We start from the raw sequence: 18,910 nt of genomic DNA, 5'->3' as shown, positions 1-18,910 counted from the left end.
CCCAATATATCGTCACGCTACCCAATATATCCCCACGCTATCCAATATATTTGCATTTATTGCATTATATTTTGTTTTTTCTTTCTCCTTTCTCCTTCTACATAATCTTATCAGATTGTTAATCAGGTCTTCATCAAACACAGGACATGATATAGGCTTATCAACCTCATATCATATCCTACCCTTATCAACCCAATATCATATCCTATCCTTATCATATCCTGTCCACCAAACGAGCCCTTAGATCTTATATTGGCCTATTAGCCTATTAAAGACTTGACTTATAGGTTTGGCCTGACCTATTATAAAAAATTAAAAAATCTAATATGACCTGTAAGGCCTATCAAGTTGCAAACTAAAGTTTATAGGCCCAAACCAAATTAAAATATAAAATATAAAAAAAATATTCACAAAGATCATAGAAATAAATTTTCATTAACATCATATTAAAATATTGTTCATAAAAATCACATGAAAATGTTTCTAAAAATCACATGAAAATTTTATATATGTATATATACATATAATTTGCACTTTCTTTATTAATTTTATTTTATATTGATTACCAAAAAAAATTTATATTATATTTTAAATTTTAAATAAATATTTATTATTTACAAAAAAATAAATAAATAAATATTTATTATTTGTTAAAATAACATCAATCCTAGTACTTTAAAAATTTTAAGTAAATTTTTTTCTGATAAATTTATATAATTACGAAAATATTTTAATAATTTTATATGTCAAATTTTTGACCCCAGTTAAAATTAAATTCTAGCTCCGCCACTGAAATTACCCGCTAGCTTTGGTTATTTAAAAGGCCCCAAGGGTTTTCTTAACTTCAGAGTTCACATCAATTTATTACCGTATCATATTAAGTATATTCCAATTCTTGGCATTTGTTTTTCTTAGAGGACATTTGCTTCTAGAGTATCAAATGATTTAACAAGTGCCTTCTCATTTTCAAAAATGGTTATTATTTAGTTGTGCTAAGTAGTTATTAATGCCCTGATGTATAATACTCACAGAAGTTTGGTTAAAAAATAATATTTTCTCAATGCTTATGAAGAAATGATGAAAAAATAAAATAAAATGGGTTACCATCAGTGTAGTGAAGTTGTGGAAATTCTAGTTTTATTTGAGTTAATAAAACTTGTGTCTGAATGACTCTTAAAACAGTTTTCAGCCAATTCATCACCAAAGTTGAAAGATTTCACCCTGATGCAATGCCAATTATTACAATATCCCATAAATTTCTCATTCTATCTTTTTTTTTTTTTGGTAGAGGGGGAGGTAGGAGTTGTCGATTAGGAAATTACGTTGCTCTGCATCCTATCCTCAAAATTATATTACTGTTTACTTATCCTAACTACATTTACCAAATACCCAACCCATTATATTTTTTTTTTCTTTTCTCTTTCTTTTATATCATGGGTGTCGTGTGCTCTTGGGGTGCCATCAAAGTGGTTCTTCAACCACCAAAGCAAAAGAAAAAGAAGAGGAAGGCACATAAGGCCTGCTCAATATTGTCATTAAGAATCAGAAATTAGTAGGAGGTAGTGACTGTCCGTCCAACCTTTATTGCTGCCTCTCTACCAGTTTGCCTTGTTTTGTTTCCTATCCTCTGTAGCGAGCCGGAAGCTGTGTATAGTTTTGTATTGACATGGTAGAGCCTTGCCACATTTGAACCCTCTAACTACAATCAGCTTCATTATATATGCTAGTGCGGCCTACTTACTTTTGTTATAATACGCAGCAGTCTATAAGAAATTACTGCTGCTTAGGTGCATGCGACCATATTCATGGCCTGTACTTGTGATTCTATGAATTTTGTTGATGATTTTGGTCAATTTAAGTCACTTGTTATAAATTAACACTTATTAGTAATTGAGTGTTAAAATACCATTTTGTGTCAGCATTTTGACAGTTAAAATAGCTTAAGTTTTTAGGGCGTCCTTGAGATTTCAGCATCCTCAGATTATATATTTATCCTTGTGTAATCAAACAAAACAAATAGAGGAGGCGTCTTTTAGTGTAGAAACACACCAGAGCGTGATGCGCATTAAATGGAAGCTATCCCCACTAGTAGATATTTCTGCGCTGTCATTTTCTCCAGTTGTTTCAGAATCTCAGATTCTTTATAACTCGCTCCGGGTTGAGCTTGGAAGCAACTAAGCAATTGCCAAGGCCCGGGTTTAAAAATTTAAACCGAATTGTAGGTGAAATCATGCTATAGAAAAGAATTATTACAAAATCGGCGTTCTCACGTCACATGGGTGCTTTCTCTTGAAAAAGATAAAACAAATAAAATAACACCTACAATTAACCCGACTGCCTACATACTACGGTCTATTCCATCTACATGACTTTATCAGAATCAAAATGGAACAGCATATGGCAACGCATATAGTTCAATCTCGGGTAAGTACTGAGCACGAGGCCACAGAGATGGGCTTGAACACCGCAAGGCACCATTCATATGTTTCGCCTTTTTAGAAACGGGCCTTTCATTTTGCAGTTCCGAGCTGAGGAGCCAGTCCTGATCCATTGACTTGAATCCATCACACATAAGTGGAGGAGGAACCCAATTCTGAAATAGAGAGTTATAAACCGATAATATTCTCGAACTTTCATCTTCAATCATATTTGTCTTCGGGTCAGCTCCATCGAGTGAACGCTGTAATTCTTCACAATGCCTAGAATAAGAATTTCCCGGGCACTGGTCTCTCTCAGCATTTGTTACACATCGTAACTGATGATATCTTCCATTAGCATCTTGAGCGAAGGGATCTACAGTTCCAACATTTTTGGAAGAAGATCCCAACCGATCTTCTAGTTTGGATTCTTCAGGTTCTATATGTTTTCTGATTGAATATCGAATTTTTACCATAGCTCCTGTACAAACAAACAGTCCAAAGTAGGGTGTAAACATGGGTTAACAGGAACAACAATAAAATAAAATAAAATAATCAGTTTTTTTCTTCCTCACCATGATCATGACTACATGGCGAGGTGCTCCTTTTCCTCTTGCTGCTATTCTGGGTACTGTCAGAGGAGAAAGGTCCCACCGTAGCAACTGAATTGTCATGTTCCTCTGTAATATCACTCCTCTCTAGTTGTACATTCTCATTGTCATCACCCTTTTGCAGACAACCGCTGCTTTTCTCTCTCTTGACTTTCTCCAATTCAATGAGCTTGAACTCTGTTCCATCACTGGTATGGGAGAATGTTCCTTCCTGTACTTTAAGCTCTTTCCTTTTCGCCTTTTTTTCCCTCCTTTTCTCTTTCTTCCTCTCTTTCTTGGCCTTCTCATTTTGGAGCTTTATATCACCAGAACAGCATTTTCAAATAGAAGATACGAAAAACCAAAGAAGCAAACAAGCTATACAAGCATGCTTTTGGTTTAGCCCAATTAAAATTTATGCATTCACATCTTCTGCTATTCATAAACATTAGTTTCATCAATTGTAAGAAATATCGACCCCTTAAAAATCTAAAAATCTAGGACAATATTCATAAAGCTTGAGAGAAACTTTATTGAAAATATAAATATCTATCTTTTCCTGAAAACAAAGTATTATGATCCCAAATTAAATTTTTTTTCCATCGATACGTAAGTACTTATTTGTGGAAAAAGGAGCCACGTAAAACATTGAAAGAAAGATGGCGTTTCAAACTTTTCTTTTCACAGAAATTAACGAAAAATAAAATCCCATCAAACATTTTATTAATTTAAAAAAACTTCGCGTCATCTTGAAAATGATTTCTTGAATCAAAAATATCAAGAATCAATTTCAAAAACAAGGTTTATGCCCGTTCACAGTAGCAAATTAGTTTCTAGTAGGATACAAATACAAATAAGAGCCAGTTCAATCGTTCATCAAGACAGTGGTTACTCATAATGGGACAGGGTCGACGCAGAAACAGAGGCCTTGAATTTATTTACAGATTTCAACACATAACAGTTGATCACAAACGGAAAAACGAAACCGCTGAACGAACCTTAATCGATTCGATCAAGGCCTCGCCGGATGACCCGTTCCTCACATAACCTGGAGGAGGGAAAGGAAGGCATCGAGACATCTTCGATTATCACAAAAAAAACCGTCTGGTATTCCTTAAAATCTCCAAAACCGATCGAATGTAAGAGCGAATCTGATGATTCACTACTGGGTTTCAAGAACGCTGAGCCACAAATTCAAAAAACAAGAAAACCTAGAGTTAGGGTTTCTCTGGCGACTGTTACCCTCAAATCTGAATCCCAAAAATAATCGAGCAGCGTGTTTAGTAGGCATAGGATTGTATTTATAGCCGCAAGAGTGGGATACCCGTATTACCCTCACCGACCTTTTTTAGTTTTTTTATTTATTTTCTTATGGGCCCAACCCAACCATAAAAAAAATAGCGACCGCATTTTCTTTTATTTTTTATTCGCACAGCTGTATAATTAAAAAATAATAATTTATCTTAAAATAAGCATTTATGAATTTATTAAATAGTAAGTTAAGATCAAATGAGATTTGCGTAAATTTGTAAACACAATAAGTTCGTTCCGTAAAGTAATTAGGATTTACCTAATGGTGAGAGGTATGGGTAATTAGCGCCACCATTATTTTTCATTCTTAGCTCATTTTATCAGAAAATAATTTTGCATATTTTTGTATAATTTAACTTTCATGTTCACAACTTTATCTAAAAATAATTATACATGTCTTTTAAAAAATATATTTTACTGTTTTATTTTTATTTTTTTTTTGAATCTAAAAATATCTTGTAATTTATTAGAATATATGAAAAATATATTACAATATTCTAATTGTATGTTTGAATATTTTAAAGTATTTTTCATGATCTCTTCTAAATATTTTTCTTATTTTTTTATATCTTATGATTTCTTTTAATAAATAATTTGAAGTCTAATGTTAATATAAATAGATATTGATGTTTTATAACTTGAATTAAATCATATCACATCATAACATATAAAATCAATTACTTCATATTATCCGTTTTTATTTTTTATTTCTTTCTTTCATATCTAAATTCATATAATTTTATCTACTAAGAAAAAAATTCATATAATCTTAACATATTATAAAAATATCGTCATCTTTTGTAATATGTCTCATCTTCTATAAAATGAAAATCAGTATCGACCCGTGGAATGCTGTAGCTAACGCGTTAAGTATCCCGCCTGGGGAGTACGTTCGCAAGAATGAAACTCAAAGGAATTGACGGGGGCCCGCACAAGCGGTGGAGCATGTGGTTTAATTCGATGCAAAGCGAAGAACCTTACCAAGGCTTGACATGCCGCGAATCCTCTTGAAAGAGAGGGGTGACTTCGGGAACGCGAGAGGGAAAAAAATTAAAATAATATTTTTAATTAAATAATTACGTATTTATTGCAGTTTTGAAAAAAATTTACAGATCTATTGTACATTGTGACGCCCCATTGAGGCATCTCACCCTAAGGGGAAGACGCCCAAATGAGGCGTCTCTCATTAGGTGTTGACACGTGTCACTTTCTTTTTTCCAAAAAAAAAAAATAATTTGATCATAAAACTTCTAAAGGCCATAACTTTTGACTCGAGTATCCAAATCATGTAATTCTTTTTTTGATTCCACATAACTTTTCGAGATCTACGCAATGACATCTCATTTGATATATTTTATTTCTCACCAACATAATTTAAATTTAAATCCGGTAATCCTTCTTCCTTGGATATTTAGAATATTTATTTAATTATTTCCTTTATTAATACAGATTTTTCAAATTAATTTTAGAGTTTAAATCACAAATCAAATCTTTATTTTGTTTTTCTTATTAATAATAATTGTTACTTTTAATTTAAATCACAAACCAATTTTTTTATAATAAAAATAAAAAAAATATTTTTTAATTTAAATCACACATCAAATCTTGATTTATTTTTTGTATTAAATCACCAACGCAGAACTCAGAGGCTTCTAACTTAAAAAATGTGACACGTGTCAACAGGTGTCAAAACCTAACACATCACAATCACGTCTAAATTGGGTTTCAATCAAGAGGCAATCACGCCTAATTTAGGTAATTTTATTTTTGAAAAACATTCGTAAGTAATTTCAGACCACGAATAATAATCCAGAAGCTTATAGCATTAATCATTAATTTTAAAAATAATACCCTTCTTCCTTAGAAATTTAGAATATTTATTTAATTATTTCCTTTATTTCTACAGATTTTTCAAATTGATTTTTAGTTTAAATCACAAATCAAATCTTTATTTTGTTTTCCTTATTAATAATAATTTTTATTTTTATTTTGAATTTAAATCACAAACCAAATTTTTGTTATAATAAAAAAATTATTATAAAAAAATTTAAATCACAAATCAAAATTTTATTTATCTTTTTATATTAAATCACAAATCCAGAACTCAAAGGCTTCTGGGTTTAACCGCTCTTATAATACCATTCTTGCAAATTAAAATTGTGTTTGTAAGAAATAAAATATGTCAAATGTGATGTCATTGCGTAGATCTCAAAAAGTTATGTGAAATCAAAAAAAGAATTACCTGATTTGGATACTCGAGTCAAAAGTTATGGCCTTTAAAAGTTTTATAATTAAATTAATTTTTATTTTAAAAAAAAGTGACACGTGTCAACATCTCATGAGAGACGTCCTATTTGAGCATCTTCCCCTTAGGGTGAAACGCCTCAATGGGACGTCACAATGTGCAACAGATCCGTAATTTTTCCCAAAATTGTAATAAATACGTAATTATTTAATTAAAAACCATTATTTTATTTTATTTTTGCCGAAAACCAGAGATCAAAGTTTATCCGCTAACTGAGTGAGTTGTGTGGAAAATTTCAATTACAACCCGAGCATTCATGTGAAAATTTCAATTACAACCCGACCATTCATGTGGGTATATTTAAATTTAAAAATAAAATAAAATAAAAATACTGAAAATACATATAATTAACAATCAACGTAAACAAAATATTAAAAAAATGAATTGAAAAAAGTAATAAAAAGATAAACACAACTAATTTAAAGAGTTTAATTCAATTTTTAAAAGAAGATAAATTAATAACGACATGTGTGATTTTCCAAGAAAAAATAAATTAAAAAATTAAGTAATTTTTCTTAAACTTTTTTATCATAGTTTAATGTAATATAATTATTGATTTCATTATGACATTTTTATTTAGTGATTAACTTTTATTTAAAAAAAATTGACCAAAATATTGATAAATTCGAACTGACAGTTAATCATGATATGACAAATTAGGATGGTTCACTCCGACATGCCCCTAACTCATAAAAAATGATGTGTAATGAGTTGCTCCACCTCTTGAAAGAAGGTTAAAAATATCAACCTAATTTGTTTTATGGCAGGTTAACTCGTTTAAAAAATAAAAAAATTTAAAATATATAATATTTTATGAGTTTAATAATGTTATTTAATTTTATTTCCTACTTTCTTAATTTTTCTCCATTTCAAAGTCTAAATGTATGTTAATAATTACTGAAAATTATTTATGTTTTTATTGCAGAAAGAGTTGTCTGCCACAAAAAGTATACTCTGAAGTATATAGGCAAATGACTTTTTTTTGTTTACATTGGTGTGTCCACTTTTTAAAAAAAAAAGGAATGTCTCTGTAACATATATTACTTCTTTGCCACAATCGTAGAAAAATAATGCCCTAATAATAAATATTCAGTCCAAAAGTTTTTAGGAACTATTTTCCTCTATATATGGATTACATTGGTCATAAATAAAGTATGAGTTGGCAAAATGGGATCACAACCCAACCCTTTCTTTTTAGAGAAAACTTCAATGTATTGGGATCATTAGGTTGTAAATGGGATATGCAGGCTCACAGGAACCTACGATTTAGTCTATATTAGATCATACTCAACTTATTAAATATATTCAAATAGAGTAGACCTAGACTTTTCAAAAAGTCTATTTAAAAAACTAGGCCTATGCTTTCTTTTATGGGATAGGATATTGTGACACCCAAGTTATGTTACACCCATGTGACACCCAGTCAATCTCACTGTTAGATCGCTTATGTTGATCCAACGGTTATATTTATTTCCATCTTTGTATGGTCATAATTTCCCAAATTTAAAGTGAAAGCATTAAATATGGGAAATCATAACCATACAAAGGTAGAAATAAATATTAAATATTAAATTTGGGAAATCATGACCATACAAAGATGGAAATAAATATAATCGTTGGATCAACATAAGCGATCTAACGATGAGATTGACTGGATGTCACATGGGTGTAACATAACTTGGGTGTCACAATATCCTATCCCTTAAATATAAGTCAAACTAGACTTATAATTTGGACCTAATAAAGCTAATAGGTTAGGCTAGACCTAAAATATTTTACACAGACTTAAGTTATTTTAACCAAAGCCCAGCTTAGCCCAGTTTATTTACACCCCTAGGGATCACCAAATTCGGTTTTCTCTTTTACTAAATAAGAAATTTTTTCTCCTTTTCATCCATATTTTTATTTTATATTTTTCTTTAAATCATAAATTTTTTTCCTATTTCAAAAAGGGAGCACCAAATTCGGTGGATCCAATGCATTAAAACTTTTCTCCCAATTGTGGCAGGCTGAACATATCAACCCAACAGATTGGATCCATTTTGCCACCTAGGTTAACTTATTAGAAAATTTGCATATTAATTTTTTATGCAATTATAAACGTTAATACTAAATGATAGTAATTGAAAAAAAAATACCATATTTAAATAAAAAAAGAAGGAAAAGAGGCGAAGGAATTCGAGTTTAAACTCCTGGATTTGTTTAGTAAGGAATTAGATACCACATACAAAATTTTCAATGTTTTTTGAATTTAAACTGCTATATTTTCAAAGCACGGATTTGAGATAAATAATTAAGTTGAAATATCCCTTGCAACATGCAATTGGTGATTGGTAGTGAATAGTTTTCAATCTAGTAATTTGCTAAGGAATAATTGCTTTATTGTTAAATTAAAAATGGGTTTTATAATTTTCATATAATATGAGAAGCAAAATTTTTCTACACACCCTTCAATTTTCATGTTGACATAGATTTCACATATAACTTTTTTTAACATATGAATCTCACATGACTTTTTGTTTCTATGGCATAAGAATTCTTTTATCATGTAATATGAAAATTATAAAACCCATTAGAAATATAACTAAATCATAATGACAAAATGAAAAAATAAAATAAAAATACGACCAATGCAGTTTGAAGAGGACATTCCCATACCCTATAAATTGCATAGATTATAAATTAAGATTTTATTAAAAAAATAAAAAATAAAAATGACGGCCCAAGTTTGTTTGGGCTCTGGTTAAGCTAAAACCAGAAGTTTCCTCTCTGAAACGGTGACATCGAGTGTTTGTTGGGTTAGATTGGCGAGGATGAGAGGCGTTAATAGACTGATATTTATTGGCAGAGCCTTAAGAACCAATTCCACCGCCGTCTCCGGCGCCGGTGCCGGTGCCACCCTTCGGCAACCACCGCGACTAGCTCCATATGGCACATGCGGGAGTTCTAACCATCACAAGTTCGTTGATCGCTTGGGTCTATCAAGTCCCTCTGTTGCTCGCAGTGTCGCAGGGTTTAGTTATAGTTCTGCTGCTACATCTCTAGCTCAAGACGTTCAAGCAAAGGGTGAAGATTGCTTCAAACCCAAAGAAGTTGTTCTCTTTCAGTACGAGGCTTGTCCTTTCTGCAACAAGGTTAAAGGTGAATTTCATTATAACACTCTCACACTTGAATTTTTTTTTTTATGATTAATAGAATAATAAATTAATGTATTAAGGTAATAGAGTTGAAATGAAACTTTAAATTGCCTCTGTGACTGTAAGGGAAATAGTTTTATCTAAAAGATTGAATTTCCTATTTTTCTTGCATTGATTTTCCCAGCGTTCCTAGACTATTATAATGTTCCATACAAAGTGGTGGAAGTAAACCCGATGAACAAGAAGGAAATCAAATGGTCTGATTACAAGAAGGTGCCTATAGTTACAGTTGATGGCGAACAAATGGTTGATTCTTCAGGTTCATAACTGTCTTATTATACTTTCATTTGTGGTATATTGTATAGAACATTATAATAGTCGTTGTAAACTCACCCCTTTTTTGGCAGAAATAATTGATAAGTTGATCAAAAGGATACATCCAGATTATGACCTAAATGCAGACGAAGAGAAGAAGTGGCGTGAGTATGTTGGTTATTATCCTTTTCTAATTATTTCTTTTAGTTTTCTTTGGACTACTTGGTAGGTTGATGCTAGCTCTCTTCTCTGGTTAAATATATCTGCCATTATTAGGAGTCTTGTTTTCGCACAACTATTGATTGTCCTTTATGTCATATTGGATGCAAGATTAAGTACGTCTAGCTTTAACCCTGATGTATCACATGAACTTTATGCTTTGACTTGTTGTATAGGTGGGTGGATAATCACTTGGTGCATGTTTTGTCACCAAACATATATCGAACTGTTTCTGAGGCTCTTGAATCATTTGACTATATCACCACTCAAGGTAAGATTTTGACTAAAAGTTTGTCTGTTGTAAACTGTTATTTTTTTTTCTTACTTTCAGAAAACTAAGAAATTATTTAATATATATAAGCACAAATGATACTTTGTTATTAATTCTAGGTTGCTGCTAACAAGTGAACAATGAGCAGATTATGTGTTCTGGGATAGAGATCCCATAGAATTTTGTTGCTCTTTGATGTACATATTTTCTCCAAAAATAGTAGACATCGATTAATTATGTTTCATTTTCTCCTAGTTTCATATTGCTTGAAATTGGTGTTCTCTGAATATGAAGAGAACTCATTTATTAGAATCAATATTTCATTACATTTAGTTTCTTCTTGTAAATTTGTGATTATTCTGTGGTGACCCTAAAATATGCATAATGGGATGGATGTTAACCTGTCTCTGCAGATGCATGACTGTAAATATATCTCCTGATTCATCAAACTGTTTTACCCTGTTCAAATTTAAGTAAGCCCTGTACAACTGTATCTGTAAAAATTATATATTTTCAAAACACACCAAGAGAGGGAGAGAGGAAGTTTTCTTTCAACTTATTATAGAATAAAATGCACCTCACTTTCTGTTTCTGTTTTTCCTACTCAGTCTTAAAAACAAAAAATATAGTAGTTGTATGCCTTTTGTGGAACAATATTTATCAAGATTTACAAGCATGATTATTTTTGTGCGTTACCCTTCACTTTTTGCTTCTTTCTTTTTCCTTTTCTGCTTTTTGTCCTGAAGTCTAGCGTGTTATGGTGAGGCTAAACCATTTTTGAAGTTTCCTCTAATTATGCAGGAAATTTCAGTTTATATGAGAGGTTAGTGGCAAAGTATGGTGGGGCTGCAGCTATGTATTTTGTGTCAAAGAAATTGAAGGAGAAACACAAAATCACTGATGAGCGTGCAGCGTTGTATGGTGCTGCGGAACACTTTGTTGATGCTCTGAATGGCCGAAAATTTCTTGGTATGTTCAACCAGTATGATTTACATAGGATACAAAAATTATTAGGTATGTATCTTGTCATGAAGAATCGTAAGTGCTTATATTCTTCATTTTGGCAGGTGGATTGGATCCTAATTTAGCAGATCTTGCTGTATTTGGTGTTCTACGACCCATACGCCACCTCAAGTCAGGTAGAGATATGGTAGAGCACACGCGGATTGGGAAATGGTTTTCTGAGATGGAACATGCAGTAGGACAGTCTTCCAGGGTCAGTGAGCATAGGTAGAAAAACTACAGTCAGTTTAAACCTATAATTTATATACAATTCTATATGGGTAATTCAAATAAGTTGGCTTCTACTAAGTTTGGTGGGTCTTATTAAACGATATATGTTTTGCTCTACTGTTTATCTTGTAGTAATGGTGGTGCTTTGGCACCACATATTGTTATGGAAAATCTGGGTATACATTCAATAAAACATCTCTCTCGGGATGAACACAATAGTCTCTCTTTTGCTTCAACTTGTTTGATTATACAATTATTGGACTGCAAAAACTGACATTTTATGTCCTTCTGTCATATAGTTGTAACGATTTTCAACACAATCTGCCAACACAATGAGAACATAACACGAAAAATTCGTATTCAGGTTGATTTGTTTTTAAATTTGTATTGTGTTTGACAAAAAATGATATGAAAAAATATGTCAGATTTCGTGTCAATTCACAAATACAAAATATCTTTTTATATGTTATTTATGTCTTATTATGTTGGGTCAACTAGTATAATGAACAAAATACTTTGAGGTTGTGTATTATTGGTTAGCGATACACTTTAAAGTCAAAAGGTTATTTGTGTTGTGTTAACCAATAAAATAAAGTGGTTTTGTTGGTGTTGAAGATTTTAATTTTAATTTTAATTTTAATTTTTTTTTGTAACTTTTAACCTGTTTTTTAATTTATGTTGTGTAAGTGTTTTTGTTAGGGCCGTGTCATGGTAGTTAAAATTGAGATTTAAATCTTAAAATCCGATTTTAACGATTTATTTTTGCTAAAACGATTTAGATTTCACTTAAAATCCTTTCTAATATAAAATTCCGATTTAGACATTTACTTAAGTCCGATTTTAATATTTAAATCTCGATTTTAACTATTAGAATGATGTTAAGCAAGTTAGAAAAATTGTTGAATATAACATTGCTGATGTTTCATCCGAAGATGAATGGATTATGAAAAATGAAGAAACTTTATCTCATGATGAAAGTTTAGATGAAGACAATTTTGAATGATGTAGTTGAAGATTACGTGGAACAAAATGTCTTCGATGATAATAACTTAAATGATTTATTAGCTTAGACCCTTAGAGTGACAATTGTATACAAATGTATAAGGATGGTGGCAGGTAGTCTATTTTTCTTATTTTTTTTTTTATACATAAGCATATGTATATAAAAATTTAATTTTAGAGTGCAGGTAAAATCTACGATTTTTATTACGATTTTACGATTTACGATTTTTTATTCCCTTTTCGATTTTAGGTAAAATTTTGATTTTGACTACCTTGGACCGTGTTGTGCATATTCCATATTCCGAGGGGGGTAATTCTCGCATTTTTTATTAATAAAGAAAAAACTCGGACACTTACGGAAGGATCTGGGAAGCTGCTTTACAATTTTCTGCTTCTCTTGTATGTAGATGGCTTAGAAAAAATATTTCCTATAGTATTTAACTAAAGGAATTTCATGGGTAATTTTGAGTGTCCTAATCTCTTAATTTTTTGTAATTGGTTTGTCTTTCTACATTATATGTATTTTTTATTATTTTTTATACTTCTGACAATAATTTTAAACATTTTTTTTTATAAAATTGTATTATTTTGATTTGATATTTATGTTTATTTAGTTATTTTATATGTCAAATGATATGGTTTGTATAACAAACTTTAATTTAGCACAATTGTTTTATTATTATTTTAATTTCATGACCCTAATTTTAAATCAAATAACTTCAAAGCTAATTTAACATCTTTTATTAAAAGGCCATTTGAAATGTATCTATGAATTAAATTATACATTATTTTATCCACCAAAAAAAAATTATACATTATTTTTAGTCGGAATTATTTCTTGTCACGCTTACTGAAATTCTATATTCCATGAAGACGGTTAAATTATTAAAGTGACTGGATGGCCACAGACTAATAATATAAACAAAAATAAATTAATAAAAATCAAGGAAGATAATTGAGATAAAGATAAAATTGCAATGACAAGTAAATGTATGAAACTGGCCACTAGCTACGATATAAATGTCCAATGCGTGCAGACGGGAATCAAATCAGTATAATGTAATAGAACATAATGGGCATAATTGCAACATAAAAATGAGTTAAAATCAGGAATTGCTAGGAGGAACTAAATATAATTATTTTTATTATAAACAAGGAAATAGGAATAGGACACTGCAACGATATATAAAAATAATGTAAAATATAAAGAGTTCGGACCGAATAACCTCATTAAATAGGATATAATATTACTTATTTATTTTTCATTATTTGGTGATTTAAGAGGAAATGATAGTTTTGTTAGCTTATTTTATCTTATTAATATCATGATAAGTTAATCTAAAAGTGAATTGGGTTAGAATTGAACAGAATAAGAAACAACGTATCCAATATGGCTTTTTTCTATTCTTCTAAAATTTTTGCTTGAAATATAAGATTATTATTCCCAGTTAATCCATGTCATTGCATCGAGTGAATTTTTTTAATATAGTCTAAGACTATTATGATCCTTCTATTCACAAATTGACACGTGGACTGATTTTTTTTTTCTCTTTTTCTCTTCTCAATCTTTTCTCTTTTTCTCTCACCTCGGTCCTATCAATTTTTTCTTGGAACCGGAGCACACAAAACCAGCTCGCACCAGCCGCTAATACTGTCAGCCATCTAGGTGCCACCATCATAGCTAATCGCCTAATCATTAGTATCAATATTAACAATTAATTTAAAAGTCACTTTTAATATTTTTTAAGAAATTTTTCTATTCTTAAACTTTTAAGTTATTTTATATATTTTATTTAAAACCATAAATATAATTTTTTTAATAAATTAAAACAAGACTTATCTATAAATAAGTAAAAATAATTAGTAGTTTAAAAATCAATTTAAAAATATATAAAATTCTGATACAAAGAATAATATGTCCCAATTCCCAATACTTTCTAAGTACTATTTTTTATACATTTAATTACTATTTAATTATGCTATCAGATTGTTTATTAAATTTTTTACTCTTATCCAACCTTTGTGTCTTGTGAGTTTTTTTTTTTTTTTTTGTAAATAAAGAGGGGCTAAGCCCCAGAAATAGAAAGAAATTATAAATCAGAAACTAACAAGCTAGACATATTTCTAGCATCAGCAACTATAAGTTCCATCAACTGAGGAGGAGGATCTTTAAAAATCTTGAAATAGAGATTATTAGTCTGCCCAGCTTTAGCTAACCAATGAGCACATTTGTTGTTTTCTCTCTTGGTATGAACAAGATGAATAGTCCAATCTGCTTTTAACCATAATCTCAATCTGCTAGTGACTTGAGAGTCCCTAGGATCTTCATGCTGCTCCTTTAACATCTGTATGGCTTGGCTAGAATCACATTCTAGCTCTATTCTTTTTAATCATGTTCCCCAAAGCAGTTCCAAACCTTTCAGTAATCCCCATAATTCTGCATCAAGAGGATTGCAGGAACCTAAATTACAATAGAAGCTTCACAAAAAGGATCCATTGTGATCTCTCAATATACCACCACAACTAGCTTTTTTCATGCCACTAGAAGAAGCTCCATCACAATTCAACTTAACCCACCCTTGCTTGGGGGCTGTCCAAACTCTATCGTTGGAATCACCACGGCGCTGATAAATTCGGGCTTGCAGAATCTGTTGGACAAACATCCAAATTGAAGCCTGTGATTGCTCATCATGACAGAAATGATCTTCATGGATCTCCAAATTTCTCCACTTCCACAAAAACCAACAAGTAGTAAAGAAAATATCCCTCCAGTCCTTCACTTTATTGGAGGACCACATGTTATCGATATTTAAAGTCAACCAATCCTGCAAATTCGAATTCATAAAGGAATTGGGTATCGAACCTGTAAACCAAGATTGCCAAATTTTTCTAGCATGTCTACAATCACGAAGAACATGAATAATAGTTTCCTCATGATTTGGACAACTGGGACAGACATTTTAACCTCCGCTCCACTTACTGGTTCTGCTGCGCACTGAAAGTTTAGCAAGCAAAGTCATCCACATAAACACTTTCACTCGTTCTGGTCCATTCCACGACCAAACTTTTTTCCATAAGCTAGTGTGAACATCTGCTGGGAAGTTCATAAGATTACAGTAAGCGACCTTAACCAAAGAAGTTGAGTGATGATTATTGATCCAAACTAATCTATCCTCCCCATTCCTTGGAATAAGCCTGAGATGATTTGTTACTGCATCAGCCAAATCTGACTCCAGAAATTGATGAACAACTTCAAGACGGAAACCATCATCCACCATGTAATCTGCAATTGATTTCTGACTCTCCTCCCACGGCACCTGATTGCTCGACAACTGCTGCAAATTTTCCTCCCATCCCAACCAGTTATCAGTCCAAAGCTTTACTTCAGAACCATCTGCTATTTCCCATCTAAGACCAGCAAGGAAATTACTCCAACATTTAGCAAGATCACGCCAAAGTTTAGAGTCATATGATTTTGCCTTTATACCTCTCCTTAAGTCTTGACCTCTACCATACTTGGCTACTAAAATCTTAACCCATAAATCATCTTTCTTAGTTAACACCTTCCACGCCAGTTTATGAATATAAGCTTCATTTTGGAGTCGAAGGTTAATTATTCCCAAACCACCTCTATCTTTGGGTTTATACATTTGATCCCAAGCTACTAAATGAGCCCGGCTTCTGCTATCCTGATCTCCCCAAATGAAAGCCCTTTGTATCTGCTCAATTTCATCACAAAACGTTACTGGTAAAAGACCATTCTGCATATGGAAAGAAGGGATTGCAGCAATGACCGATTTCACCAAAGTAACTCGACCAGCAAAAGAAAGGCAATGGCTTTTCCAACCATCCAGTTTTGAACGTATCCTATCCTTGATAGCTCCATAGTTTGCTTTAATATATCTCCCTTGTTTAACAATAGAGCCTAAATATCTGCCAATACTAGAAGTGCGCTTAAAGCCCATTCTGTTGACAATCCTTGTAGCAACTTGAGTATCAGTATTCGGGGAAAAATAAATCAAAGATTTATTTGCACTAACACTTTGCCCCGACATCTCACAAAAGAGATTAATACAATCCATAATCACCTTAGCTTGCTCCATATCTGCTTCCGCAAAGAGAATGATATCATCTGCAAATAAAAGGCGGGATACACTCGGCCCTCTTCTGCAGACTCTAATAGGCTTCCACGAACCCATAGTCACTTTTTCAGCGATCAAGTGGGAAAGCTTCTCAACACACAACACAAAAATATAAGGAGATATTGGATCCCCTTGACGAATTCCTCTCTGAGGAACTATGCAATCCGAAGCCACACCATTTATCAAGACCCTCGAACGATTAGAAGTTATAGAAGCCATTATAACACCAATCATTCAATCAGGAAACTGAACTTCAATAAGCACTTTATAGATAAAACTCCAACTGAGTTTATCATAAGCTTTTTCAAGGTCCAGTTTGATTGCCATTATACCTTTCTTTCCTTTTACTCTCCCCATAGAATGAACCAGCTCCTTTGCTACTATAATATTATCCTCTATGTAGCACCGATACGACACGTGACACGACACGACACTCCGACACGTCAATCCTAAAAAATTATGGATTTCGACACGTTGGGACACGTTTTAATATTAAATAATATTTTTAATTTATATAGTGTATATTTCATTTAATATTTAATAATTTAACAAAAAATAAAACTAAATTAATAATATCCATCAACACGTTATAAAGATAGAAGCTTTAATCAAAAAAGTTAGAATTGGGATGAGAGAGATATAATATCAGATAGAGAGATCAAATCATATTAGAGAGAGAGATCAGAGACAAGAATGATGCAATTATAGTTGGATATTAAATAGTATGGATGACATTACCGTTGACAGTAACTATGCGATTATAGTTGGCATAATGATGCAATTATCTCTAGTTATGATTTCGTAACCACCACACTAATGGAGCGTTACCCTGTTCATGGTTGTAATCTTATATATAGACATTAGATTTTGAATAGAATGAGAATCAGTATTCTTTTTTTTTTGAAAAGCAAACAGGAAACAGAAAAACAAAAAAAGAAACTAGGAACACCTCCTAGACCAAACTACTCCTACATAGTCCCTTTCAAGTTTGTCACGACAACCAGAAGGAGACGAGTCAAACTCTTGTAAAGACCAATCAAAGGAGTAGGCAAAAGAGGCCATTCAATCGGCAACCCCATTCCCTTCCCTATGAATATGGGAAATTCTAACCCTCCAATTCCAATCCAGCATATTCCTTATGCGCAAGACCAAGTTAGAGGCTGGATGATGAGAGCTGCACCCTTCTCTTATGAAAAACTGGGCTACTAAGGAATCACCTTCAAGCCAGACAAAACGGAAACCTTTCCTCCATGCAATCTCAAGCCCAAGGAGACAACCCCAAAGTTCTGCTAACAAAACATTACCACAGCCAAGATTTTTACAAAAGCCAACAAGCCACCTTCCACTAGCATTCCTAAATACACCCCCACAAGCAGAAGCTTCTCCATTATTCATACTTGACCCATCCACATTGAGCTTAACCCAAGGGTCCGAAGGAAAAACCCAAGAAACTAATTTCTCTTTATTCGAGTTAGTCTCAAGACCAGCAACCCGAAGCGTGTTTTCTGACCAAGAAAAATCTTCACCATAGACCATAGCAGCTCTAAAAGTGCCATAAGTAGGAACAGAAGATCCCTGAAAAATTTTCTTATTCCTAGCTTGCCAAATGAAACAGGAAATGATACCAAACAGAAGAGGCCATGATGGCAAATTGGACCAATTACGATCCTCAGAGATATTGGACAACACCCATTGCTGAAGATTAAGAGAGAGAAAATCCTCCCAAGCCTCTCGCTTAACTGCAATCTCCCACACTTTTTTTGCTGCAATACAATCTCTAACCGCATGTAAGGAAATTTCCGTAAAACAATTGCACAGATGACATATATCTGAACCCGCCATGTGCTGTCTGCAACGCCTTTCATTTGTCAAAATTTTATCTCCTAACAACAGCCAAAGGAACGTACGAATCCGTTAAGGTCCATGCCACTGCCAAACGTGATTCCAAGGTAAATTGGTAGATTCCTC

General features: G+C 32.2%; 2 protein-coding genes across 3 annotated transcripts; one reads left to right on the top strand and one right to left on the bottom strand.

Annotated features, from left to right (window-relative positions):
- Nucleotides 1-2,215: 2,215 nt before the first annotated feature.
- LOC133315635 (uncharacterized) lies at nucleotides 2,216-4,266 on the bottom strand. Of its 2 annotated transcripts, none has more exons than XR_009752109.1 (3): nucleotides 4,006-4,266; nucleotides 2,993-3,439; nucleotides 2,216-2,898 (listed from the first exon to the last, which is right to left on the bottom strand). XR_009752109.1 is itself a non-coding variant. In XM_061517302.1 (3 exons), exons 1-3 carry the CDS (start codon nucleotides 4,084-4,086, stop codon nucleotides 2,381-2,383), a joined length of 930 nt encoding a protein of 309 aa, XP_061373286.1. In that variant the 5' UTR covers nucleotides 4,087-4,266; the 3' UTR covers nucleotides 2,216-2,380. The 2 variants fall into 2 exon arrangements, 1 of the variants encoding a protein (XP_061373286.1); XM_061517302.1 differs by having other exon boundaries at nucleotides 2,993-3,323.
- A 5,085-nt stretch (nucleotides 4,267-9,351) lies between these two features.
- LOC133315634 (uncharacterized) lies at nucleotides 9,352-12,067 on the top strand. Its single transcript, XM_061517301.1, has 6 exons — nucleotides 9,352-9,764; nucleotides 9,945-10,079; nucleotides 10,168-10,243; nucleotides 10,471-10,565; nucleotides 11,367-11,534; nucleotides 11,633-12,067. Exons 1-6 carry the CDS (start codon nucleotides 9,437-9,439, stop codon nucleotides 11,797-11,799), a joined length of 969 nt encoding a protein of 322 aa, XP_061373285.1. The 5' UTR covers nucleotides 9,352-9,436; the 3' UTR covers nucleotides 11,800-12,067.
- Nucleotides 12,068-18,910: the final 6,843 nt, after the last annotated feature.

Source organism: Gastrolobium bilobum, unplaced genomic scaffold, assembly GCF_033153095.1.
Source record: "Gastrolobium bilobum isolate Gb01-03AN ecotype WA unplaced genomic scaffold, APGP_CSIRO_Gbil_v1 utg4030, whole genome shotgun sequence".
Taxonomy (NCBI): Eukaryota; Viridiplantae; Streptophyta; class Magnoliopsida; order Fabales; family Fabaceae; genus Gastrolobium; species Gastrolobium bilobum.
This window is presented reverse-complemented; position numbering and strand designations above follow the sequence as displayed.

Bases quoted from the DNA above. Each gene is read 5' to 3' on its own strand.
- LOC133315635 (XM_061517302.1), bottom strand. From the start codon at position 4,086: ATGTCTCGATGCCTTCCTTTCCCTCCTCCAGGTTATGTGAGGAACGGG. The intron at 3,324-4,005 runs GTTCGTTCAGCG...GGTGATATAAAG, and splicing joins CCTTGATCGAATCGATTAAG to CTCCAAAATGAGAAGGCCAA. The intron at 2,899-2,992 runs GTGAGGAAGAAA...TTGTTTGTACAG, and splicing joins GCCATGTAGTCATGATCATG to GAGCTATGGTAAAAATTCGA.
- LOC133315634 (XM_061517301.1), top strand. From the start codon at position 9,437: ATGAGAGGCGTTAATAGACTGATATTTATTGGCAGAGCCTTAAGAACC. The intron at 10,244-10,470 runs GTATGTTGGTTA...CTTGTTGTATAG, and splicing joins GAAGAGAAGAAGTGGCGTGA to GTGGGTGGATAATCACTTGG. The intron at 10,566-11,366 runs GTAAGATTTTGA...CTAATTATGCAG, and splicing joins TGACTATATCACCACTCAAG to GAAATTTCAGTTTATATGAG.